This window comes from Bombina bombina, chromosome 2 (assembly GCF_027579735.1).
Source record: "Bombina bombina isolate aBomBom1 chromosome 2, aBomBom1.pri, whole genome shotgun sequence".
Taxonomy (NCBI): Eukaryota; Metazoa; Chordata; class Amphibia; order Anura; family Bombinatoridae; genus Bombina; species Bombina bombina.
The window spans coordinates 754,538,007-754,560,395 of NC_069500.1; the positions used below are offsets into that span (position 1 = coordinate 754,538,007).

At 42.0% G+C, this 22,389-nt stretch overlaps 1 protein-coding gene across 1 annotated transcript in view; it reads left to right on the top strand.

Annotated features, from left to right (window-relative positions):
• The window catches only part of LOC128647247 (prolyl 3-hydroxylase OGFOD1-like), a 38,448-nt gene extending 20,186 nt beyond the window's left edge, over positions 1 to 18,262 (top strand). The window contains 2 exon segments of the mRNA XM_053700039.1: positions 16,693 to 17,113; positions 17,116 to 18,262. Of these exon segments, the coding sequence (XP_053556014.1) occupies positions 16,693 to 17,113; positions 17,116 to 18,215 (1,521 nt within the window). The 3' untranslated portion in view covers positions 18,216 to 18,262.
• The last annotated feature ends 4,127 nt before the right edge of the window (positions 18,263 to 22,389 follow it).

Genomic DNA, 22,389 nt, shown 5'->3' on the forward strand with positions numbered 1-22,389 from the left:
TCTCATGAGGAATGTGTGTTGCACAACTTTGATGTTGTGCGTGTTTATTTTCTATCTACAGGCGACTAAGGATTGTCGTCAGTTTGCGGTTTGTTTCTCTGGGAAACATAAAGGTCAGAAAGCTTCAGCTACTTCTCTTTCTCTTTGGTTGAGTAGTATATTGCGTTTGGTTTATGAGACTGCTGGACAGCAGCCTCCTGAGAGAATTTCAGCTCATTTCAATAAGGCTGTCCCTTCTTCTTGGGCTTTCAAGAAGGAAGTTTCTCTAGAAGAGATTTGCAAAGCTGCAACTTGGTCCTCTCTGCATACTTTTTCAAAATTTGATATTTTTGTCTTAGCTGAGGCTTCGTTTGGGAGAAATGTTCTTCATGCAGTGGTGCCTTCTGTATAGGTTCCCTGTCTTGTCCCTCCCTAATCATCTGTGTCCTCTAGCTTGGGTACTGGTTCCCATTATTAATTGATGATTCAGTGGACTCACCAGATCTTAGGAAAGAAAACATAATTTATGCTTACTTGATTTTATTTATTTCCGGATATGGTGAGTTAACGGCAGACTCTTTATTTTAAGACCGTTATTTTTAACTAAAACCTCAGGCACCTCTACATCTTTGTGTTATCTTCTTTTTTCATTTTCCCTTCAGCTGAATGACTGGAGGTTATGGGTAAGGGAAAATGACATATATAGCAGCTTTGCTGTGGTGCTCTTTGCCTCCTCCTGCTGGCCAGCAGTGATATTCCCACTAGTAATTGATGATTCAGCGCACTCACCATATCTGGAAATAAATAAATTGATCAGGTAAGCATAAATTATGTTTTTGAATTATAAATAAATAATAAAAAAAAAAATATATATATATATATATATATATATATATACATACATATATACAGTGGATATAAAAAGTCTACACACCCCTGTTAAAATGTCAGGTTTCTGTGATGTAAAAAAATGAGACAAAGATAAATCATTTCAGAACTTTTTCCACCTTTAAAGTGACCTACCTTCAGGCTTCTGCTAGAAAGCTGAACATGAAGAGGAACTTCATCTTTCAGCATGACAACGACCCAAAACATACATTCAAATCAACAAAGGAATGGCTTCACCAGAAGAAGATTAACGTTTTGGGATGGCCCAGCCAGAGCCCAGACCTGAATCCAATTCAAAATCTGTAGGGTGATCTGAAGAGGGCTGTGCACAGGAGATGCCCTCTCATTCTGACAGATTTAGAGTGTTTTTGCAAAGAGTGGGCAAATCTTGCCAAGAGTGCCATGCTGAAAAACTCATACCCAAAAAGACTGAGTGCTGTAATAAAATCAAAAGGTGCTTCAATAAAGTATTAGTTTAAGGGTGTGCACACTTATGCAACCATATTATTTTTTTTTTTTTATTTTTATTTCCCTTTACCTAAAAGATTTCAGTTTGTTTTTCAATTGAGTTGTACAGTTTATAGGTCACATTAAAGGTGGAAAAAAGTTCTGAAATGATTTACCTTTGTCTCATTTTTTTACATCACAGAAACCTGACATTTTAACAGGGGTGTGTAGACTTTTTATATCCGTGTGTATATATATATATATATATATATATATATATATAATTTTTGGTATTTCATGAAAATGTCCACACGCAGGTAGTTAAAGGGACAAAAATGTGAAAAGTAAACTTATGATTCAGATAATGATTTGGCTCACTGTTTGTTCAGCTAGGTCCCAGTATTGCATTGCTGTTCGGATTCTTATTTTAAATGGAAATAAAGGTCAAAATTAAAATGTGAGTATGTGCATTTCAATTTAAATTAGAAGCAGTTTTGCAGTATGCTTCTGTTAGCAAATTGCTTCTAGAGAATGTTACTGTTTTTAAGTGGCATACACACCTGTTGTGAGTGCACCAGCATTCAAACACTACACCTTCTTAGAGAGTCAGTGGTTACTTGTATGACACAATACACATCACCACCTTAGCAGCATAGTGCTGGAATACTGATGCTCTTGTCACACACAGCATAAGTGCATATGCTGCTGAAACAGGCATAAGTTTTACTAGAAGCTTTTTTGCTAATGGAAATATGTAGCAAAATGTCTTCTATTTATTTAAAATTGAAATGCACCCATGCACATTTCAATTTTGACTTTTCTAACCCTTTAAATTGTGTCAGAGCATCAATGTACCGTATGGTGAGGCCTTGGCCTTTCCCTTTTAACCCATTTGCTGGAATTAAAATGGGACATTCAACTAAATAAATTTCTCTCCAATTCCAGGTTCCACCGCAGGTATCTGAAGGAGCTTGTATTTAACATGGTGGCACCCATGACTATAGAGAAATAAGAAATAACATCAATACTATGCTTATAAAATGAAATTCAGTGTTTACTGTTCCTTTAAAAAAAAAGTTTTATGCAAGCAACAGCACAATAATAAAATGCTGTAACACATTAGAGCGTTTTCTTTCTGCACTTTTCTGTCTCTTTAATATATGTAAAAAGAATGCCCAGCACTTACCGCAACCAGGTGCACGCTACAGAGGTCCTGCACATACCCCTCAGATCAAAAGCAGCACCACTTGATATCATTTTCAACTCTTGTTTATTGGGACATCAAATAAGCATTTTAGCATAACGTTTTGGTCCAACTGACCTTAATCATGTTGCATAAACATGAGCCTTAGACCACTCTATTTAAAGCCTCAATGTAAGGAGTCTGGTACCTGTACACGTGTTTCAGATTCATTACATAGACATGCAGTGATTGAAGATTTCAAGACTCCATCTAGTGGTAGACGGGATATTCATCTATACATATGAAACCTAATAGAAAGTACAAGATCACTATCTTACATATTCATATATTTTCTCAATACAAAAATGTACTTATTAAAAACAGCAAAACTTCACATAAGCATAATAAAATATATATTTCAATTACTAACACATCTCTATTCCTATTTTACAAAGTGACGTTCCAATCTATTTCCCTGTTCCTACCTAGGGGATTAAGGATTGTAAGGTATTAATCCAAAAGGTCTCCCTACTTTTGAGGATCCTTTGTCTATCGCCCCCTTGTCTAGGTCTCTTTATCTGCTCTATCACTTGAAATCTTAATTGGGAAATAGTATGACCTGCTTGTAAAGTGATTACATACAGGGGCATCTTTGATTCCACAGTGTATGTTGAACTTGTGTTCATTTATTCTATCTCTTATCCTGCGTGTGGACTCCCCAATGTATATTTTGGAACAGGGGCATTTGGAAGATCACATAATCTGAATTGCAGGTAAAGAAACCAGACATTTTAAATTTTCTCCCATTTTAAGGGGTGTACAAATGAGTCCCCTTTTAATTACACTGTTACAGTTGCAGCAGCCCAGGCATGGAAAACATCCTACTTTTGGGTAGATAGATAAGTTTGAATGATCTTTCTTTCTGGGCCTATATCTGCTCTTATTAGTTAATCTCTTACGTTTTTACACCTCCTGTATGCAGGCAAAGGTGGTTCTTGAAATTATTTTAATGTGGGGATTCAGATCTTTTAATATAGACCAATGTTTCCTAATGATCCCCTTAATTTTATTACTTAAGGGACTAAATTGAGATACAAATACCAGACACTTGTTCTCCTGTTTATCCTTACTCTTTTTATTATTATCCCCCTTCAGGATAGATTGTCTGGGTATGTCACTAATCTCTCTTATGTGTTGCTGTATGAGTTGCTCAGGATAACCTCTCCTCTTCATAAAAAGTTCTTCCATCTCTCTTTTAACCTTATCTCAGCTATATTATCATCAGACACAATTTTTTTTTTACTCTCAGGAGTTGATTTCTTGGTAAACCCTTGATTAAGGGAGGGGGTGAGCACTTTCATATCTCAACAGGCTGTTCCTGTTTCCTTTCTATATAGATCCACCTTCAATTCCCTACCAACCTTTAGTATGGTTGTATCTAAGAAGTCTACTGACTCCTCACTGTGTGTGATCTTAAACTTAATGTGTCTGGTTGAAATATTCAAATTGGCTACAAACGCCAAAAGGGAATTATATATTTTCTTTAATATATGCACTATAAATGGTTCCTAGTATGGAATTTTCTTCACTTGCACATCCTTGTTTATGAACTAAACAGAAATCGTTTAATCTTACCTTTTTGGGTATTGACATAATAGCCTGTCTTCATCCACAAAATACACTGATATAAGTGCAATGACAAATCTAGAAAAGCCATTACTGTGTGTGATGGACCTGCCTCATTAATTCTCGTATGGAGTTTAGACACTATAACAAAAACAATTGACTTCTTTATTTGGACTCTAATAAAATGTTCATTAGCATGTGGACCTGTATGATGGCAAAATGGCTTGGAGGCATAGACATAGTTTTAGGATAATAAAAGCAGGAATGGTGCTTCGATAGATTGATCTTTATTTCTCTTACTTCACTAATATGGAAACCCTATCTAGTAGGGTGAAAGTTTGAGAGAGCATTTACATTTTACTTAAAGGGACAGTCTACTCCAGAATTGTTATTGTTTAAAAAGATAGATATTCCCGTTATTACTCATTCCCCTGTTTTGCATAACCAACACAGTTATATTAATATACTTTTTACCTCTGTGATTGCCTTGTATCTAAGCCTTTGCAGACTGCCCCCTTATTTCTGTTCTTTTGACAAACTTGCATTTAGCCAATCTGTGACCTATCACTTGTAAATCCACGGGCGTGGTCACAATGTTATCTGTATGGCACACATGAACTTACACCCTCTAGCTGTGAAAAACTGCCAAATGCATTGAAATAAGGGGCGGCCTTCAAGGTTTTAGAAATTAGCATATAAGCCTACTTAGGTTTAGCTTTCAACCAAGAGAACAAAGCAAATTTGATGATAAAAGTGAATTGGAAAGTTGTTTTAAAATTGCATCTGAATCATGAAAATTTAAAGGGACACTCAAGTCAAAATTGAACTTCCATTATTCAGATAGAGCATGAAATTTTAAACAACTTTCCAATTTACTTCCATTAAAAAAGTGCAGTCTTTTTATATTTAAACTTTTTGAGTCACCAGCTCCTACTGAGCATGTGCAAGATTTCACAGAATTAAGCGTATATGCATTTGTGATTGGCTGATGGCTGTCACATGGTACATGTATGCATTTGTGATTGGCTGATGCCTGTCACATGGTACAGGGGAAGTGGAAATAGACAACTTTTAAAATTGTCAGAAAGAAAATCTACTATTCATTTGAAGTTCAGACTAAGTGCTATTACATTGTCTTGTTCTCTTGCATTTGTTGATTATGCTGTGTTGACTGGTCCTTTAATTTCCTTCCATAAGGCAGGAAGAGTCCACAACTTCATTCCTTACTGTTGGGAAATACAATGCCTGGCCATCAGGAGGAGGCAAAGACACCCCAGTCAAAGGCTTAAATATCCCTCCCAATTCCCCTATCCCCCAGTCATTCTTTGCCTTTCGTCACTATAGGAGGTGGCAGAGAAGTGTCAGAAGATTTGGATAGTCCTCTAATGGGTATGTTCCCTTCAAGAAAGGACTGGAGTTTTAAGTAATCATGTCAACCTCTCAGAGTATTGATGAAAGTTAGTCTGGAGATGCAGGGAAAGTTTTTCTGCTAACCCATTCAGACTGTCGCCTAACAGCTCCTGAGCAATCAGTGTTGGCAAGTTTCACTGCTTGTTATTACACACTCAAGTCCATGTCAGAAGTGTTGCTGCAAGACTGTCACACTTGAGAGGCTGTGCCTGTTCCACACCATGGATCTTAGAGGGTAAGACCAGTTTGTTTATACACTTTTTCTATACAGGGTCAGTGTGGCTCCTTTATACCTCGATAGGATCAAGGGTTAATATCTCCTTCAGGGAGATTATTTGAACAGCTAGGGGTTATTTATAACTGCTACAATGTCAGAGTTTTGGGGGCTCATAGACTGTGTGCTTTTGGCTTGGAACAAACAGGTTTCACTTTCGTGTTTGAGTGTTGCGCAGCTCATAATAGCTTAGCGCCTATTTCATAGCAGGGGAAGTCCTGTCCTACGCACCTTGTAACCGGGAGCAGTCCTTTATTTTTTTTCCTGCGATCCTGCTGCAGACATCACTCCTAAGGAAAGCGTTTTCACTGTTAGCTGTCTTGGTCTAGGAGGTGGTGAGTGCCCCAGCCATTGGGATTTATAAAGGTGCCGTTTTTTTTAAATAAAATCGTTTACTTTTGTCTGTCCTTCTGTCAATATATCTTGGCTATGGAGGACTCTGATACTACTTTAGAAGGTTCTGCTCCTTCTGTAATGATTAATAATTCCTGTTTATATTGTGAGGAGGCCGTGGTTTGCCCACCTGCTCAATTTTGTTCCATTTGCCTAAGCACTGTTCTAAAGTCTAAGAAGGGAGACAAGCCTGCTAATACTCATAGCGCTATTAGCCCCTCTGAGCCATCTACTTCTCAGGAATCTGTGTCCCTAGAGATTTCTACCCTAGCCACTTCACATGCAGTTCCCTGTGGCTCAAATAACCCTCCATCTGGAGGGGGCCTTTTTCTGGTGGAATTTACTGCGCAGATACAATTGGTGGTTTCTGCGACCCTGAGTGTCTTACCTCGCTCTAGCAAACATAAAAGAAAGGTTAAATATAGTTCTCCTGACCTAGCGTAATCTAAATATTTGTCAGATTTAGCTACTATGACCCAGCTATCTGAGGATGAGTTAACCTCTGTAGCTTCAGAGGGTGAACTTTCGGAGTCGGAGACTTTAGTTTCTAAACTTCCTTCAGCGGAGGAACCCTCCTTTTAGATTTAAAATTGAGCATCTGTGTTTTATATTAAAGGAGGTTCTGTCTATGCTAGAGGTGCCAGAGGCTACACTCCCTGAGGAACCTAAGATCCCTAAATTAGACAGGGTTTATGAAGACAGTAGGGTCCCTCTGACTTTTACTGTGCCAGTTAAGATGGCGAACATTATAAGTAACAAATAGGAAAGAATAGGAACCTCTTTTTCCCCCTTGTCTACTTTTAAAAAAACTATTCCCGGTCCCTGACTCAATTAGATTGTGGGGTTCCATCCCTAAGGTGGATGGTGCTATTTCTATGCTGGCTAAGCGTACTACTATCCCTCTGGAGGATAGTTCCTCCTTTAGAGAGCCTATGGATAAGAAAATGGAAACCTTTCTGAGGAAGATGTTTCAACATACAGGGGTTTTATTTCAACCGGCAGCAGCTGTAGCCGCGGTTGCTGGAGCAGCTACCTACTGGTGCAACACTCTGTCGGAGCTCATTGAGGTAGAGACTCCCCTTGAGGATATTCAGGAGAGAGTTAAGGCTCTGAGAATTGCTAACTCCTTCATCTGTGACGCGAATATGCAGATTATTCACTTAAATGCAAAGGCTTCTGGCTGTGGTCCTAGCCCGTTGGCCTCTCTGGTTGAAGTCTTGGTCTGCGGATATGACTTCTAAATCCAGACTCCTTTTCTCTTCCTTTCAAGGAGAAGATTTTATTTGGTCCAGGGCTGGACTCCATTATTTCTACAGTTACCGGAGAGATGGGTGCCTTCCTACCGCAGGATAATAAAAATAGGCCTAAGGGATGGCAATTGTCTAATTTTTGTTCTGACAAATCACAATGACAGCAATCCTCATCTAAGTCAGAGCAGCCCAAGAGTACTTGGAAGCCGGCTCAGTCCTGGAATAAGTCTGAAAGACTAAGAAGCCCACAGAAAACAAATCAGCATGAAGGGGCGTCCCCTGATCCGGGATCGATCTAGTAGGGGGCAAACTGTCTCTTTTTTCAAACGCTTGGTTCCAGGATGTACAGGATCCTTGGGTCCTGGAGGTTGTATCTCAAGGATACAGGATAGGATTCACGTTTCATCCGCCCAGGGGCAGATTCTTACTCTCCAGTCTGTCTACAAAACCAGAAAAGAGGGCTGCCTTCTTAGGTTGTGTACGGGATCTCTCCTCTCTAGTAGTAATTGTTCCGGGAACCTACAGCAGAAAGAGGTTTGGGCTTTTATTCAAACCTTTACATGGTTCCAAAGAAGGAGGGAACTTTTCGTCCAATTCTGGACCTGAAGTGCCTGAACAAGTTTCTGAATGTTCCCTCTTTCAAGATGGAGACAATACAGTCAATCCTTCCTCTGGTTCAAGAAGGACAGTTTATGACCACCATAGACCTGAAGGATGCATACCTTTACGTTCCGATACACAGGGAACATTTTAGTTCCTGAGGTTTGCCTTTCTGGACCAGCACTTCCAGTTCATAGCTCTTCCGTTTGGCCTAGCTACTGCTCCAAATATATTTTAGACGGTTCTGGTGGCTCTTCTAGCTGTTGCTAGAACACAAGGTATTGCAGTAGCGCCTTACCTGGAAGATATCTTGGTGCAGGCACCATCTTTTCGTCTAGCAGAAGAATATTCAGAGTCCCTTCTCAGTCTTCTTTGATCACATGGATGGAAGATAAACTTGGAAAAGAGTTCTCTTACTAAAAGTACAAGGGTGAATTTCCTGGGGACCATAATAGATTCCATATACATGAGAATATTCCTCACAGATCAGAGATGTTACAAGCAACTACTGCATGTCTTGCCCTCCAGGCCTCCTTGAGACCCTCAGTGGCTCAGTCTATGGAGGTGATTGGACTCATGGCATCCTGTATGGACTTCATTCCTTTTGCCAGATTCCATCTCAGACCCTTACAACTATGCATGCTGAGACAATGGAACGAAGACCATTCAGATCTGGCTCAACAGATCGTGCTGGACAACCTGTCGAGAGGCTCGCTCTCTTGGTGGCTCTGTCCAAATCATCTGTCCCAAAGCACGTGCTTCTTGAGACCTTCCTGGGAGATTGTGACTATGGTCTATCCTGCAGGGGAGCCGTTTGGAGTGCTAAGAAGGCACAAGGACTGTGGACTCAGGAGGAGTCCTTCCTTCCTATCAATATATTGGAACTCCGGGCAATTTTCAATGCCTTGAATGCTTGGCCCCTTCTGGGTTCGTCCCAGTTTATCATATTCTAATCGGACAATTTAACCTTGGTTGCCTACATTAACCATCAGGGGGGAACGAGAAGTTACTTGGCGATGAGAGAAGTATCTCAGATACTAGAGTGGGGGGAGACTCACAGATGTACGCTGTCAGGGATCCAAATTCTGGGTGTGGACAACTGGGAAGCGGACTTCCTCAGCAGGCAATCTTTTCACCCAGGGGAATGGTCTCTCCACCCGAGGTGTTTGCAGAGATATGCAGTGAGTGGGGGATGCCGGAGATAGATCTCATGGCATCCCGCCTCAATACCAAGCTACCCAGGTACGGGTCGAGGTTGAGGGATCCTCAGGCGGAATTGATAGAGGCCCTATCAGTACCATGGAGGTTTAGACTCATATATTTTTCCTCCATTACCGCTTCTCCCTCGTGATTCTGTTTGCTCCATTGTGGCCGCGAAGGATGTGGTTTGCGGATTCTGCTGGGGATGTCCTCATCTCCTCAGTGGAGGTAACCTTGTCGCAGAGATCTGCTGATACAGGGTTCCTTTGTTCATCAAGATCTAGATTGTCTGAGGCTGACTGTGTGGAGAATGAACGCTTAGTCTTAGCCAAGAGAGGGTTCTCTGAGTGTTATCGACACTCTGGTTCAAGCTCATAAGCCAGTTATTCGTTGTATCTTCCATAAAGTGTGGAGGACTTCGACTGGTGTGAAGAGCGTGGCTTTTCCTGGCATAAGGTTAAGGTTGCCAGAATTTTAGCTTTTCTCCAGGATGGACTGGAGAAGGGTCTATCTGCTAGTTCCCTGAAGGGACAGATATCGGCCCTGTCTGTGTTACTGCACAAGAGATTGGCTGAGCTTCCGGATGTGCAGTCCTTTGTTAAGGCTCTGACTAGGATCAGATCTGTGTTTAGATCTGGGGCTCCGCCTTGGAGCCTAAATCTTATGCTTAGTGTTTTGCAGCAGGCTCCATTTGAGCCTATGCATACTGTTGACATTAAATTGTTATCTTGGAAGGTTCTTTTTTTTTGCTGGCTATTGCCTCTGCGCGCAGAGTTTCTGAGATTTTTGCTTTGCAATTTGACTCCTCTTATCTTGTTTTCCATACTGATAAGGCAGTTTTATGTACTAAATTAGGATTTCTTACCTAAGGTGGTGTTAGATCGTAACATTAATCAAGAAATTGTTGCTCCTTCCTTGTGTCCTAACCCTTCTTCAGCGAAAGAATGCTTGCTTCACAATCTAGATGTGGTTCGCGCCTTGAAGTTCTATCTTCAGGCTACTAAGGAATTCAGACAATCTTCCTCTTTGTTTGTCATCTATAGGGGGAAACGTAAAAGGGCAGAAGGCTACTACGACTGCCCTATCTTTCTGGTTGAGGAGTGTCACCCACTTAGCTTATCAGACAGCGGGTGACAGCCTCCTGAGAGGATAACGACTCATTCCACTAGAGCAGTGGCTTCCTCCTGGGTTTTTAAGAACGAAGCCTCTGTGGATCAGATTTGTAAGGTGGCTACCTGGTCCTCCTTACACACTTTTTCTAAATTTTACAAGTTTGATGCTGCTTTCGGGAGAAACATTTTGCAGGCTGTGGTACCCTCAGAATAGGGTCTGCCTCTTTTTTTTTTTTTTTTTGTTCCCACCCGTTATTCATTCAGTGTCCTTTGGAGCTTGGGTATAGTTTTCCCAACAGTAAGGAATGAAGTTGTGGACTCTCCCTGCTTTATGGAAGAAAAACATAATTTATGCTTACCAGATACATTCTTTTCCTTCCTGGCAGGGAGAGTCCACGACCCCGCCCGTAATTTTATTTTTTGTTGGGCGGCTCCCTTTTTTTTAATTTCTTCTAGCACCTTTATACCCTGATGTTTCTCCTACTTTTCCTTGTTCCCTCTGCAGAATAACTGGGGGATAGGGGAAATGGGAGGGATATTTAAAGGGCCCTTATACACTCAAAAAATATGGGCTATTTAAATAAAGCATTCCAAGAAGATAAATTTTGTAATTGACATCTATTATCAATTTGTCTGCTAAAGCCCCTAAAAATGATTTTAAAGTTTCTAGTCCTCTTACTGCATATGAATACGTTTGTAGAATCTAATAGCTACAAAGCAAGGCTTTTTCCTACACTCCATAACTAGTGTGCTTACAGCTAGCCCCCATGCTGGAGCATGAACCCAGTTCAATTACAATCCCCTCACCTGCACTAGTCCGTTTCTCCTTGACTGTTTACACTGGGCACGGATCTCACTCCCCCTCCTGTCCTCACCATAGCATTATGTAGACAGCTCTGTGAAATATGACCCTACAATTGTTTTGCATTGCTGCTTGTGAAGTATTTAGAATGCCGTAGTGAGGACAGGGGGAGTGGGATCTCTTCAGGAAGAGTTTTGTGAGATTGCCAAAGTGTTTTGGAGGTGTTTGGATGCAGGAAGACCTGTGAAGGGGAATGCTTTTGTGCTCATATACACTGACTTGTCTTACACTTACAGCCAGGATTGTGAGTTCAGTGAGTTTAGTGTGGATGCTTCTAACACATGCAGGGCACACGTTACTTGCTGTTATAAAAACATCCTGTCACATAAAAGGCAGGTTCAAAAAGCATTCCCCTTCACAGGTCTTCCTGCATCCAATCACCTCCAGAATACTTTGGCAATCTCACAAAACTCTTCCTGGAGAGATCCCATTCCCCTGTCCTCACTATGGAATTCTACATACTTCACAAGCAGCTCTGCAAAACGATTGTAGGGTCATATTTCACAGAGCTGTCTACATAATGCTACAGTGAGGACAGGAGGGGGAGTGAGATATTTGCCCAGTGTAAACAGTCAGGGAGAAACGGACTAGTGCAGGTGAGGGGAGTGTAATTAAACTGGGTTATCAATTACACAGACAGCTCCAGCATGGGGGCTGGCTGTAAGCACACTAGTAAGGGAGTGTAGGAAAAAACCTTGCCTTGTAGCTATTAGGTTCTACAAATGTATTCATATGCAGTCAGAGGACTAGAAACTTTAAAATCATTTTTAGGGGCTTTAGCAGAAAAATTGATAATAGATGTCAATTACAAACTTTATCTTCTTGGAATGCTTTATTTAAATAGCCCATATTTTTATGAGTGTATAATGGCCCTTTAAGTCTTTGACTGGAGTGTCTTTGCCTCCTCCTGGTGGCCAGATGTTGTATTTCCCAACAGTAAGGAATGAAGTTGTGGACTCTTCCTGCCAGGAAGGAAAGTAATTTATCTAGTAAGCATAAATTATGTTTTTGACTAGACCGTCCCTTTAAGGCTATTGGCAAGACGGATCTACCAGTAGAGTTTGACTTTGTTCCAAAAAAAGTTACCTAGGTCCCTGCTGCACTAGAAGTAGTAGTATCATCGGTAATTTGTAGAGCGCCAACAGATTTCACAGCGCTATCCTAAGTAGGTGGTGCAAGGTGAATAGTCATTGAAATAGGACACATTCAAAATTAGGAAGTTTGGAAAACAGCACTCTGTGAAGCACGGAACCATGAATCAGCCACTTACAGCTTGTATAGAATAAAGTAAAGTTGAGTTCCAGCCAAATATCTTTAAAAATTGACCTTTATTGAAACATGGCAGGGTCCAAAGTATGTCAAATAGACAACGTTTCGGGCCTACAATCAGCCCTTAGTCATGTTTGCACATATACACATATTTTTTTTTTATACCCTTAACAGGTGTACAAATTCTAAATTCCTGTGATGTCATATAACCTCCATGTGGGTGGTGTCAGTATTACATCCCTTTAATTTACTTCTGTTATCTAATGTGCCTTGTTGTCTTGGTGGAAAAGCATACCTAGGTAGGCTCAGGAGCAGTAATGCACTTGAGTCTCCCTTGGTATGCTTTTCCACCATGACAACAGCATGATGAGCCTGATCAGAGAGTGATTCTTGAGTAATGACTGACTGTAAAATAATCATGTTGATGGCTTAAGAGAAGGGACACTGAAGCGCATTGAATCCAGTGTAACACCATAGGGGTACACTCATAGCAGTAGTGTTATAGAATGATGCTGCACACTGACAGCAAGAGGATGAATGGAAGACCCAAAAGGACAATGACATAACAAGAAAGTGACTTTGAGATTGCTCAGTTACATAGGAGGCAGTTAATATTACCACATTGCTGGGAGAATGCCATGAAAGGAGAATTATTCAACCCAGTGAAAAAGGGGAGACCATATGACACCAGCACAGTAAACACAAAATTAATCAATGTGCCAAAGCAAATATGACTACGGCACAATTACTGCAAGAAAAAAACAGCATAGTAGGATTGGAAAATCAGGTAAGGTACATGATATCTATCTAACTATCTATTGGCGACTTATAGAGCGCAAACTAATCACCCGTGACGGTCTCAAGGTGCTAAGGGAAAGCAGATAAGAGGAGGGGGGAGGGATGGGCATTCAGTCGAAGAGCCAGGTTTTGAGGTCGTTTCTGAACTTTGTAAGGGAGGTGGATTGTCTGAGGTGCAGCGGGAGGGTGTTCCATGTCTTTGCTGCTATGTGGGAGAAGGATCTTCTGCCCGCTGTGGATTTGCTGATGCGAGGGATGACTGTGAGTGCTTGGTTGGCCGATCGTAGTTGTCTGGCGGGGGTGTAGAAATTTATGCGGTGGTTTATGCATTCGGGTCCGATGTTGTGTAGGGCCTTGAACGCGTGGGTAAGGAGCTTGAAGGTGATTCTCTTGTTGATGGGAAGCCAGTGAAGGTTCCTTAGGTGTTCGGTGATGTGGCATTGGAGAGGGATGTTGAGGATGAGTCTGGCTGAGGCGTTCTGGATACGTTGGAGTTTCTTTTGTAGTTTGATGGTGGAGCCCGCGTAAAGTGCGTTGCCGTAGACCAACCGTCTGCTGACAAGGGCATGGGTGACTGGTTTCTGTAGGGATTAACTTGAAGATTTTTCGTAGCAGGTGGAGGATGTGGAAGCATGTTGAGGTGATGGCATTGATTTGTCGGTTCATGGAGAGTGATGAGTCCAGGATGAAGCCTAGATTTCATGTGTGGTCAGTTGCAGTTGTAAGGTGACTGAGGGCTGTGGGCCACCAGGAGTCATCCCATGAGGATTTATTGGGTCTGAAGAGGAGGACTTCAGTTTTGTCTGTGTTCAGTTTGAGCCGGTTGTCATTCATCCAGGCGGTGATTGCTGTCAGGCCTTTTTGGACGTTCTTATTGGTGGTAGTGGGATCTCGGATGAGTGAGATGATTAACAGGGTGTCGTCGGCGTAGGAGATGATGCTGAGGTCATGGCCATAGGACAATGTCTGCGAGAGGGGCCATGTAGATGTTGAAGAGGGTGGGGCTCAGCAAAGAGCCTTGCGGTACACCACAGTTGACTGGTGTTGGTTTGGAGGAGAAGGGAGGGAGTCTGACTTTCTGGCTCCTGCCCGTGAGGAAGGAGGTGATCCATTCCAGGGCATTGCTGCGTATGCCGGCATCGTATAGGCGGGTGCGAATGGTGTTGTGGTTCGACAGTGTCAAAGGCTGCTGAGAGTTCTAGTAGGATAAGGGCGTCAGTTTCTCCTCAGTCGAGCATGGCGCGGATGTCATCTGTGGTGGCGAGGAGGGTGGTCTCGGTGCTGTGGTTGCTTCTGAAGCCGGATTGGGAGTGGTCCAGGGTGTGGTTGGCCTCAATGTGGTCAATAAGTTGCGAGTTGATGACTTCTCTATGATTTTGGCCAGGAAGGGGAGTAGAGAGAGAGTTATTCGAGTCTGTGGGGTCTGTCGAGGGTTTCTTTAGCAGGGGTTTCAGTTCTGCGTGATTCCAGACATCCGGGAAGGTGCCGGTTTTGATGGAACAGTTGATGGTGCGGCATAGTTCAGGGGCGATGGTGTCGCTTGCTTTGTTGAATATGTGATGAGGGCATGGGTTCGAGGGTGTGCAGCAGTGGATGGATTTCATGATTCTGAGGGTGTCCTTTGTGGTGAGGTGGTTCCAGATAGTCCGTGTGTGGTGTGGGGGGGCAAATTTGGGAGGGATGTCGTTGGGTGTAGGGGAGTGGGTGGTGGAGGTTGAATTATGAGGTGAAAAACTGTCATAGATGTCAAGAATCTTGCGGTGGAAGTGGTCAGCGAGGGTATTGCAGAGGTCCTGGGAGGGTGGGATGTTGGTGGTGTCACTGTTGGGGTTGGAGAATTCCTTGATGACTGAGAACAACTCCTTGCTGTTGTGTGCGTTAGAGTTGAATTTGTCTTGGATGGCTGTTTTTTTGGCATTTCTTATGAGGTGGTGGTGGGTGGTGATTGCTTCCTTAAAGGCAGCTTTTTCCAGAAGGGTCTTGCTAGATCTCCAGGCTCTTTCCAATCGTCTGCAGTGGCGTTTGGAGTCCTGAAGGGCCGGGGTGAACCAGCTGGCCTTGTTGGTGGTTTGGCAGCTGGACGGTTTTTTGACGGCGGCGAGGGTGTTGGAGCAGTCTGTAATTCATAGGTGGAGTTGGCGTCTGTGAATTTAGGTGGGGAGGATTTGTTTAGGGTGTGGTGTAGTTGGTATTGGGTGATGTTGTTTCAGTTTCTGTGGGGCGGGTGGTACTGTCGGAGGTGGGTGGTGGGTTTGTTGAAGGAGAAGTGTATGCAGTGGTGGTCAGTCCAGAGGAGTTTGGTGATGTTATTGACTGAAATGTGATTGCCTGAGGAGAAGATTGGTTCGAGGGTGTGGCCGGCTGTGTGGGTTGTGTAGTTTACGAGTTGCTTCAGTCCGATGGTTCTGAGGTTTTCCAGGAGGGTGGAGGTGTTGTGATCGTTGGGGTTATCAAGATGGAAGTTGAGGTCACAGAGGAGGATGTAGTCCGTTGAGGCTAGAGCACGGGGTGCAATGTGGTCGGTGATGGAGTCGCAGAAGGCGGGATGAGGTTCGGGGGGTCTGTAGATGAGGGTGCCATGGAGGGTGGTGTTGGGGTTGACCTGGATCTTGAAGTGTAGGTGTTCTAGGCCTGGTGAGTGGTTGTCGGAGCTGGTTGTGACTTGGATGGTGTGTTCGTGGATGGTGGCGATGCCTCTTCCAGGTCGGTTGCTGCGGTCTTTGTGGCAGATCTTGCAGCCTTCGGGTTTAGCCAGGTCGCAGGTTCCAGATTTCGAGGGCGTGCTTGTGGATGGAGCGGGTGTTGAGGAGGATGCAGTTTAATTAATTGCGGCTGTTTTTGGGTGGGTTAGTTGGTTGGGTTGTGGTCCGGAGGGAGGGGAAGGAGCAGTTGCGGCAGGTAAATGGTCCGAAGGTGTTGGTCGGGGATGCGCGGTGGCAGGCGGATGATCTACCAGCGTGTGGAGGGTGCTGGCATTGTAGTGGCGGCAGTTTCTGGAGCCAAGGTTCATGGCATTGGATTGTGATCGGGGCGCGGACGGGCGCTGATGGGCTTGCCTTTGGCGCCAGTTTGAGTTTGCAAAATAAAATATTTAATTGTGTAGTGAAAACAACTTTGTAATATACTTTCATTATTTGTGTCCCTTTTTCCTGTAATTTAACTATGAAAATTGTTGTTGTTTTTTAAATTGCACTAGGTTTCTATAAAGTAATGGATGCCGCCATGTGTAAACTTAAGTTTTAAGCTTATCTCACTATCACAGCTGCAAACAATTAGGAACAGATATACAACAGGCAATAAAACAGACTAATAACAACAGGGTTGAATGGGGTTCCACACAGCCTTGTTTACACAAAACTAATCGCTCACTAATTGTTCTCCACAGAAGAAAGAATAAATAGAAAACTAGAGTAGCAGGAGAGACACAAGGCAAGAGGGGAAAATGTGAGCTAACAGCCGAGTTGTGCATGTCTTTTAAGGACCGAGCCGTAAGAGAGGCAGCGAGGCAGGGATGGGAAAGAAGGGAGTCAGGGAAGTTTGGCTCTCTTGTTCTGGATTGTACCCCATTCCCACATGGTGTCATTCGACCCTTCTTGAAGTACTCTGAGTTCCTGGAGGAGCTGAAAAAGGAGCTGCTCAGACTGAACTTCCACCCCAAATCTAATGATTTGTACAAGTTCCAACAGTCAGAGGATCTAAAGAGCAGAAAGGAATCCCACGTCAGTGCTCTTAGACATCTCTTATATGAAGAATTCCGTCACTTTCTCTCAGAAATTACAGGCGTTGATCTTGAGAATACCACTGATATTTCTTGTGCGCAATACACACAGATACTCTGCTTTGTCATGATGATGAATTAGAAGGAAGAAGATTTGCTTTCATCCTGTACCTTGTTCCTGATTGGGCAGAGAAAGATGGCGGATCCCTGGATCTGCAGGACACAGATGAGCAAGGACATCCTGGATCCATCAAAAAGTCTCTTCTTCCTACATGGAACTCTCTGGCTTTCTTTGAGGTTTCTCCTGTCTCTTTCCATCAGGTTTCTGAAATTTTGTGTGAGGGAAAATGTCGTCTGTCAGTCAGCGGATGGTTTCATGGAGTTTCCTTGGAAAGACCTCCACGTAGCTTAGACCCCAGGGCAAGTCGTACCCCACACATTCCTCATGATCATGAGATTTTATATGAGTGGATCAATGAAGTTTATCTGTCTGTTGATTCTCAAAGTCAGATCCAAGAGGAATTTGAAGACAGTTCTGAGATTCTTTTGAAAAACTTCCTGAAGCCAGAAAAATTCCAAGCTGTATGTGCAGCTCTCGACAAGAACAACATTGAATGGCAGTTATATGGGCCCCCAAACAGAAGGTGTTATGAGCGGGCAGGGGATGTTCTGTCAGATGTTCTGAAGTGTTGCATGGAGCTCCTGAGATCTGAAGCATTTTTCCTACTGCTCTCCAACCTCACTGGCCTTAAGCTTCACTTCTTAGCTGATAATGAATCTGATGAAGAGGAGGGATCTGCGGCTCTTTTGCAGGGAGCAAACGCAGAAGGAAGTCCATCTGATGCTACCGTACAAGGTGAGCATGTTCCTACGTGTAGTGGTGAGCTCAGACGCTGGTCACATGGCCACTACACCATGATTCATGACCATGATCCTGAGAGGCATGAGTTTGCACTTGATTTGTTGCTTTTCTGTGGATGTGAAGACTGGAAATCGGAGTATGGAGGATTTACTTCATACATTGCTAAGGAAGAAGATGAGGAGTTGCTCACAGTTTACCCAGAGGACAACTGTTTGGCATTGATTTACAGGGACAAAGAAACAATGAGATTTGTAAAGCACATTAACCACAAGAGTCTGCAGCGGGAAGTAATTCATCCAAACCGAAAAGGATTCTGGGACTTTGCTTTTGTTTATTATGAGTAAGAACTCTAAATGAATTGAGATTTTGGACACTAAAAGGAGTGACTAATATAAAAAGCTTTATGCCCAACATGTCCTGCTATGGAGTGAGTTGTGAAGCAGTGTCACCACAAGGGAAATGATAATAAAATCATGGAGAATGTAAATATATATATTTTATAAAAAAATATTTTTGAGAACTTACTATAACTCTGTTGAAAAAAAAAATGTTGTAGGTTATCCAAAGAACCCCTAAGAACACTGACACATGGATTTGTTGTTAAAATGTCAAAGAAAAAAAAGGTAAATATGTTCAGTTTGTGAACAGCTGGGCCACTAAATACATTTCTCACTGGCTAAAAAGGAGAGCCCCCATAGGACCCTTACATGCCCCACAAGCATTACAAAAGTGTTTTGTTTTTTGTTCCCTCAGCACAGGGACATCATTTTTCATTAAAAAGAGAAGGTTTTAAAACATTTTGAAAATTATGTTATTTTGATGCAGCCTCAATGTATGTTTAAGTCAAGCAATATTATTTTTAAATAGAGTAACTCAAATTTAAAAAAAAAAAATAGAAAACTAGTTCAAACATTACTTTATAGAAACTAATGCCTAGATTTAGAGTTCTGCGGTAGCCGTCAAAACCAGCGTTAAGGGCTCCTAACGCTGGTTTTTACCGCCTGCTGGTATTTAGAGTCAGTCAGGAAAGGGTCTAACGCTCACTTTCCAGCCGCGACTTTTCCATACCGCAGATCCCCTTACGCCAGTTGCGTATCCTATCTTTTCAATGTGATCTTCCTAACGCCGGTATTTAGAGTCTTGGCTGAAGTGAGCGTTAGAACTCTAATGACAAGACTCCAGCCGCAGAAAAAAGTCAGGAGTTAAGAGCTTTCTGGGCTAACGCTGGTTCATAAAGCTCTTAACTACTGTGCTCTAAAGTACACTAACACCCATAAACGACCTATGTACCCCTAAACCGAGGTCCCCCCACATCGCCGCCACTATAATATATTTTTTAACCCCTAATCTGCCGACCGCACACCGCCGCCACCTACATTATCCCTATGTACGCCTAATCTGCTGCCCCTAACATTGCAGACACCTACATAATATTTATTAACCCTTAATCTGCCCCCCCAATGTTGCTGCTACCTTACCTACACTTATTAACCCCTAATCTGCCGACCGGACCTCGCCACCACTATAATAAATGTATTAACCCCTAAACCGCCTCACTCCCGCCTCGCAAACCCTATAATAAATTTTATTAACCCCTAATCTGCCCTCACTAATATCGGCGACACCTAACTTCAAGTATTAACCCCTAATCTGCCGACCGGACCTCACCGCTACTATAATAAATGTATTAACCCCTAAAGCTAAGTCTAACCCTAACCATAACACCCCCCTAAATTAAATATAATTTTAATCTAACAAAATAAATTATTTCTTATTAAATAAATTAATCCTATTTAAAGCTAAATACTTACCTGTAAAATAAACCCTAATATAGCTACAATATAACTAATAATTATATTGTAGCTATTTTAGGATTTATATTTATTTTACAGGCAACTTTGTATTTATTTTAACTAGGTACAATAGCTATTAAATAGTTATTAACTATTTAATAGCTACCTAGTTAAAATAATTACAAAATTACCTGTAAAATAAATCCTAACCTAAGTTACAATAAAACCTAACACTACACTATCAATAAATTAATTAAATAAACTACCTACAATTACCTACAATTAAATCAACTAGACTAAATTAAAAAAAAAAAAGACACTAAATTACAAAAAATAAAAAAAGATGACAAGAATATTAAACTAATTACACCTACTCTAAGCCCCCTAAAAAAATAACAAAGCCCCCCAAAATAAAAAAAATGCCCTACCCTATTCTAAAATAAAAAGTTAAAAGCTCTATTACCTTACCAGTCCTTAAAAGGGCCTTTTGCGGGGCATGCCCCAAAGAAATCAGCTCTTTTGCCTGAAAAAAAACAATACAATACCCCCCCAACAGTACAACCCACCACCCACATACCCCTAATCTTACCCACCCAAACCCCCCCTTAAAAAATCTAACACTAAGCACCTGAAGATCTCCCTACCTTGTATTCACCCAGCCGGGTATCACCGATCCGTCCAGAAGAGGGTCCGAAGTCTTCATCCTATCCGGCAAGAAGAGGTCCTCCAGAGGGTCCAAAGTTTTCATCCAGGCGGCATCTTATATCTTCTTCCATCCAGAGCGGAGCGGATCCATCTTGAAGCAGCCGACGCGGAGCCATCCTTCCTCACTGACGTCCTAAGTCTGAATGAAGGTTCCTTTAAATGACGTCATCCAAGATGGCGTCCCTCAAATTCCGATTGGCTGATAGGATTCTATCAGCCAATCGGAATTAAGGTAGGAAAAATCTGATTCAAGTTCAATCCGATTGGCTGATCCAATCAGCCAATCAGATTGAGCTCGCATTCTATTGGCTGATCTTCTTCCATCCGGAGCGCAGCGGATCCATCTTGAAGCCAATCAGATTCAAGTTCAATCTGATTGGCTGATCCAATCAGCCAATCAGATTGAGCTCGCATTCTATTGGCTGATCGGAACAGCCAATAGAATGCAAGCTCAATCTGATTGGCTGATCCAATCAGCCAATCAGATTGAACTTGAATCTGATTGGCTGATTCAATCAGCCAATCAGATTTTTCCTACCTTAATTCCGATTGGCTGATAGAATCCAATCGGAATTCGAGGGACGCCATCTTGGATGACGTCATTTAAAGAAACCTTCATTCGGACTTAGGACGTCAGTGAGGAAGGATGGCTCCACGTCGGCTGCTTCAAGATGGACCCGCTCCGGATGGAAGAAGATGCCGCCTGGATGAAGACTTTGGACCCTCTGGAGGACCTCTTCTTGCCGGATAGGATGAAGACTTCGGACCCTCTTCTGTATAGATCGGTGATACCCGGCTGGGTGAATACAAGGTAGGGAGATCTTCAGGGGCTTAGTGTTAGGTTTTTTAAGGGGGGTTTGGGTGGCTTAGGGGTATGTGGGTGGTGGGTTGTAATGTTGGGGGGGGTATTGTATTGTTTTTTTTCAGGCAAAAGAGCTGATTTCTTTGGGGCATGCCCCGCAAAAGGCCCTTTTAAGGGCTGGTAAGGTAATAGAGCTGTTAACTTTTTATTTTAGAATAGGGTAGGGCATTTATTTATTTTGGGGGGCTTTGTTATTTTTTTAGGGGGCTTAGAGTAGGTGTAATTAGTTTAAAATTCTTGTAATCTTTTCTTATTTTTTGTAATTTAGTGTTTGTTTGTTTTTGTAATTTAGTGTTTGTTTTTGTAATTTAGTTTAGTTGATTTAATTGTAGATAATTGTAGGTAGTTTATTTAATTAATTTATTGATAGTGTAGTGTTAGGTTTAATTGCAACTTAGGTTAGGATTTATTTTACAGGTAATTTTGTAATTATTTTAACTAGGTAGCTATTAAATAGATAATAACTATTTAATAGCTATTGTACCTAGTTAAAATAAATACAAAGTTGCCTGTAAAATAAATATAAATCCTAAAATAGCTACAATATAATTATTCTTTATATTGTAGCTATATTAGGGTTTATTTTACAGGTAAGTATTTAGCTTTAAATAGGATTAATTTATTTAATAAATAATTTATTTAGTTAGATTAAAATTATATTTAATTTAGGGGGGTGTTAGGGTTAGGGTTAGACTTAGCTTTAGGGGTTAATACATTTATTATAGTAGCGGTGAGGTCTGGTCAGCAGATTAGGGGTTAATACTTGAAGTTAGGTGTCGCCGATGTTAGTGAGGGCAGATTAGGGGTTAATAAAATTTATTATAGGGTTTTTGAGTCGTGAGTGAGGCGGTTTAGGGGTTATTACATTTATTATAGTGGCGGTGCGGTCCGGTCGGAAGATTAGGGGTTAATAAGTGTAGGTAAGGTAGCAGCGACGTTGGGGGGGGCAGATTAGTGGTTAATAAATATTATGTAGGTGTCGGCGACGTTGGGGGCAGCAGATTAGGGGTTCATAGGGATAATGTAGGTTGCGGTGGTGTCCGGAGCGGCAGATTAGGGGTTAATAATAATATGCAGGCGTCAGCGATAGCGGGGGCGGCAGATTAGAGGTTAATAAGTGTAAGGTTAGGGGTGTTTAGACTCTGGGTTCATGTTAGG